This window comes from Dipteris shenzhenensis, chromosome 31 (genome assembly GCF_047967505.1).
Source record: "Dipteris shenzhenensis isolate YYH24624 ecotype China chromosome 31, Dip_SZ_1.0, whole genome shotgun sequence".
NCBI lineage: Eukaryota > Viridiplantae > Streptophyta > Polypodiopsida > Gleicheniales > Dipteridaceae > Dipteris > Dipteris shenzhenensis.
Genome location: NC_141626.1, coordinates 21,080,816 through 21,084,894, shown reverse-complemented (window position 1 = coordinate 21,084,894; position 4,079 = coordinate 21,080,816). Strand labels below are relative to the sequence as shown.

At 36.7% G+C, this 4,079-nt stretch overlaps 1 protein-coding gene across 1 annotated transcript; it reads right to left on the bottom strand.

Moving 5' to 3' along the window:
* Positions 1-1,059: 1,059 nt before the first annotated feature.
* On the bottom strand, positions 1,060-2,390 carry LOC147881186 (uncharacterized). The gene is made up of 4 exons (XM_087370181.1): positions 2,315-2,390; positions 1,910-2,095; positions 1,465-1,504; positions 1,060-1,343 (listed from the first exon to the last, which is right to left on the bottom strand). The coding sequence occupies exons 1-4, from the start codon at positions 2,315-2,317 to the stop codon at positions 1,276-1,278; spliced, it is 297 nt and encodes a 98-aa protein (XP_087226307.1). The 5' UTR covers positions 2,318-2,390; the 3' UTR covers positions 1,060-1,275.
* Positions 2,391-4,079: the final 1,689 nt, after the last annotated feature.

The window sequence follows — 4,079 nt, the reverse complement described above, 5'->3', positions numbered from 1 at the left end:
CATTCTAGAATGACCTTTCAATATGAGACTTTCTAAGATCAACATGACCAAAGAAAGTGGCTATGGGTCCCAAAAAAGGCAGAGATAAAGGATGGATGATGTTTCCAACAATCATTTCAGAAGTTTTATCATTGGTGGCGAGGCATTCTTTTAACCATCCTCCAAAATGCCTTATATACATCAAAGGTGAGGAAAAGAATTTGTGCTTTGCATGGAGAATATTCACTTTCATGAACTATTTGAGAATTGTGGTGTTTAATGTGCCTTTGGCATTTTTTTTAAAAGGATTCACAAGGTGAAAAGAAGACTAATTGGGCTCATTTGGTGACAATTAAATCAATTTCATCTTAAATACAACTACTTTACTATAATGATATTCTAATTACAAGAACTCTATTGTGTCTTGCTATTGAGAATTAAGGCCATTTTCCCAATCCTCAAGGAGGTTAAATAAAGCTAATGTCCAAATTTGAAAACTATGAATTGATAAACTACCTCGTAGGCATGTTTTGGAATGTCTACAAAGAGGCCACCTTAACTAGCCAAAGTGCCATATTAAGCATACCATGCTACCTTTCCTCTTTTTCATACAAACTTTGCACAAAGGTCATTTGTTTACAAAATAAAGTTCTCACTTAAGTAAAAAACAATGTGATCCGTTTAGCATAGCTTGATGGGACAATTTTTTCATGTGACATATGTTAGGAAGCATAAATTTTACATTGGTCCCTGAAATCTATAAAGATGAAACTCTGCAATATTAGTGATGTTTCATGTTTTATATTCCGAAGTTTTATAAATTGTCGAGGAATAATGTCTGTTTGGTGAACATTTGAAAGGAAATAGTAGAAACCATAAGATATACTATCAACACTCTATATCTCGGAAAAAGGCAGAACAACTTTTACAAATATTTTGTAGCATGATTTATTAGCATAATAACACTCATGGTAACAACCATGTCCCACACTCATTCGAAGGTAAAACTCAAGCTTCTTGTAGGTGATGCTTTAAGTAAAAAGGTCTATGTGTATGCCTTTAGTATATGACATGGTTTGAAGAAGATTATGAAAGTTTAGGTACGGAAGAATGTATTAGATATTATATACGTAGCAGGTAACTAGATATCTCAACTGAGCTATTTACAAGCAAAGGATCTTTTGTACTCTCCTATTTATATTCTAGATACTATACAAACCTAATGATTGACGTGTAGCATCTACTTAGTAATTTTACAAACCAACATGTGAAAACCAAGATGTGAACTCGAACCCTTTAGCCGCTGTCTGTGTCACTATGGTTACCAGTCTTCTCAACGTCTATGTCCTCCCATTCGCCATTACCTGATTCAACAAATTGGACAAAAATTAAATAATGCCCATTTATAAGGGACTGAATATTTCAATGCAGAATTGAATACATGCTGATATAAATCAAGAACTTCAATTGAAACTAGTCACGCACCTTTCTTGAGAGCCAAAGCTAAAACAGCATCATTTTTAACCTGCAGGAAAGATGGAACAATGTTAGCTTACGAAGCAGCCCTGCAAATGTTATGGACTTGAAGAAAGAAAGAAACAACTATGAAACATTTCATAGCTGAGCGAGCTTATCGATAGCGTTGTTAAGAATCGTGTATGAAAGGTTGACATTAATATAGCACGGCTTAATTAGACTACGCAGACGGAAGCGAGGAGGTGAAAGTTTTAGACGAACTACAAGTATAGAGGTTCATGCTTGTCAAAAGAGGGATTTTGAATTTCCTGGCTAAATAATCATAGACGAGGCTTCTGAAGCACAATTCTATGGGTCTTGTTTTCCAAATGTAGACTTAAATTGTGCAAACCAAAGCAGAGAACAGAGCTAAGTGGAAATAATGTAATGTGAGACGAAAGATTAATCCAGTCACCCGCTGTGCGGCAAGGGTCATCGTGTCATCGAGAACATGGTATGAATCCAGTAATATTAAACGCTGTTTGCTGATCGCATTATCGGTGAGCGTCTGCAGTTTCGCCTTGATTTGCAGGATGGTCTCAGACGGTTCGCAACGCACGAAGTAGGTGGTCTTCTTCCTCTTGACGCGGATGAACATTGCCTGAAACAACCCATTATTCCTCTCAAACCAGGTGCAACACCAGATTTCTGACAAAGCATTCCTGCGCTCGCTCGCTCGCTAGCTCTTTTCTCTCTGACTCAGCTGTAGATGATGAACTTGCCCAAATCACGCTTTCATGCAGAAGCAAAAGCATACAGCGCGTCAAGCGAGCAAGAGCAGACACAGACAGCGTCCGTAGTCCTGGAAGAGTTGTCTCACCATGGTGGGATGGCCGGTGGGGACAACCTGCAACAATGCACTAAGGCGAAGTTTGCTCCAATTGGTGGATTTGTGTCTCTCTCTACACGTCGAAATAAGTAGGAATATATTAATAGACAACGAGAGAGAGAGAGAGAGAGAGAGAGAGAGAGAGACGGAAGATAGCGCTGCCTGTCTCTGTGTGCATGCTTGTGCTTGTGTGCAGGAGGCCAACTTGAGAAGACAAAACAATGGAGGCACATGCAAACACACATTTACCTTGGTGAGTTTGTGTAAGAACAAAAATAAGGACTATATAAGAAATCTAAAGTGGGCTTCTTCAAGCTGGATCTGGCAAGGCTCTTCACTCACAAAACTTTCATCTTCTCTCCCTTTTATTGAGCTTCAGCCCTACTTCCCCCCTCTAGAATCTTTATTCCCTCACTTTAGAATTCTCACTCATCAAGTCATCAATCCATGGCATATTTCATCCCATCCATCCAATGCCCCTAAACACTCATCTAGCAACATTGCTTGCCCAAGATACTAACAACATCTCAACCTATAAATGCTTGAATGAACTTTGAACAAACATGCCCCCTAAGCACATACCATTATCCCTCATGATAACCTCCACTAGGAACACCCACATAATCAAGAATATATTACGTGAATTGACTGCATATGCATCTCCACAAACTTTGGAGTTTCCAACCATAATTATGGGAATCCAAGCTACTAGTAATGAACATGCAAGAGCATCACAAGATGGTCCATCTCCACAATCCTTAATGGGTAGGAAATAGCTACTCTTTCTTAAAAAGGGAGAACATATGGACCCACACTTGTGTGTGAGGGACCCATGTATTCTAAAGTCAATCTAGAAAACATATAATATCTCTTTTTGCCTTGTGTGCCTAATTTATTACAACCGGTTTCTTTGCACTTTCCTAGCTTGAAATACATATGTTGTGTGCCTCCACATTCCAACTTTATCTTTTTAATATGTGAAAATGACATGCAATAATGTGGGAAACATTAATCATAATGATATGAAAAAAGTGAAACATGTGAAATTTTGATTCATGCCTTTATTTACAATAAGTACATGTAATCAAGTTTATGACCCTATGGATAGTATCAAGCTAACATTCATAGGAAACCACATAGCTACAATGCCATTTATTGAAAGTTGCTCTATGTGGATAGCATTTTTCTATAAAGATACATTGATTTGCATGATGTAAATACCATTTATCATGATTGGGGGTTATTGAAAGATATGTAACCTTAGCACATGTATTCAACACACGGAGGCTTTCCTAAGAATTTATTTATTCAAATTACAAAATATTTTAAACTTTCTAGCGAAAAAGTATTTGGAAGAGATCATAAACAAAAATTGGGGGATTTTATTACCCTTTAAAACAGATCATGTGGGCAATTTCAATATGGTGACACCTTGAGCATTTTTCTTGCAAAATATGCTCACTAATATTCTAGAATGCAAGGACAGAATCAGATCTAAAAAAGATGTTTTATAATCATTTTAGAATTTTTATAATAGTGAGCATGATAGGAAACCTTTGAAAAGGTAGTAAATGATGAAATAGACTCATAAAAAGGAAAAAGCGATACTTTTGCCAACTATCTTTGAATGATGTTTACAATTTGTCCCTAAAAGATGGTGTAATGTTGATCTTTATTGCTAGTATATTTCTCTTTAACGTACCAAGATATCTTAAAATAAGAAGATCATGCATTTTTAGAATATGGAATTTTTATA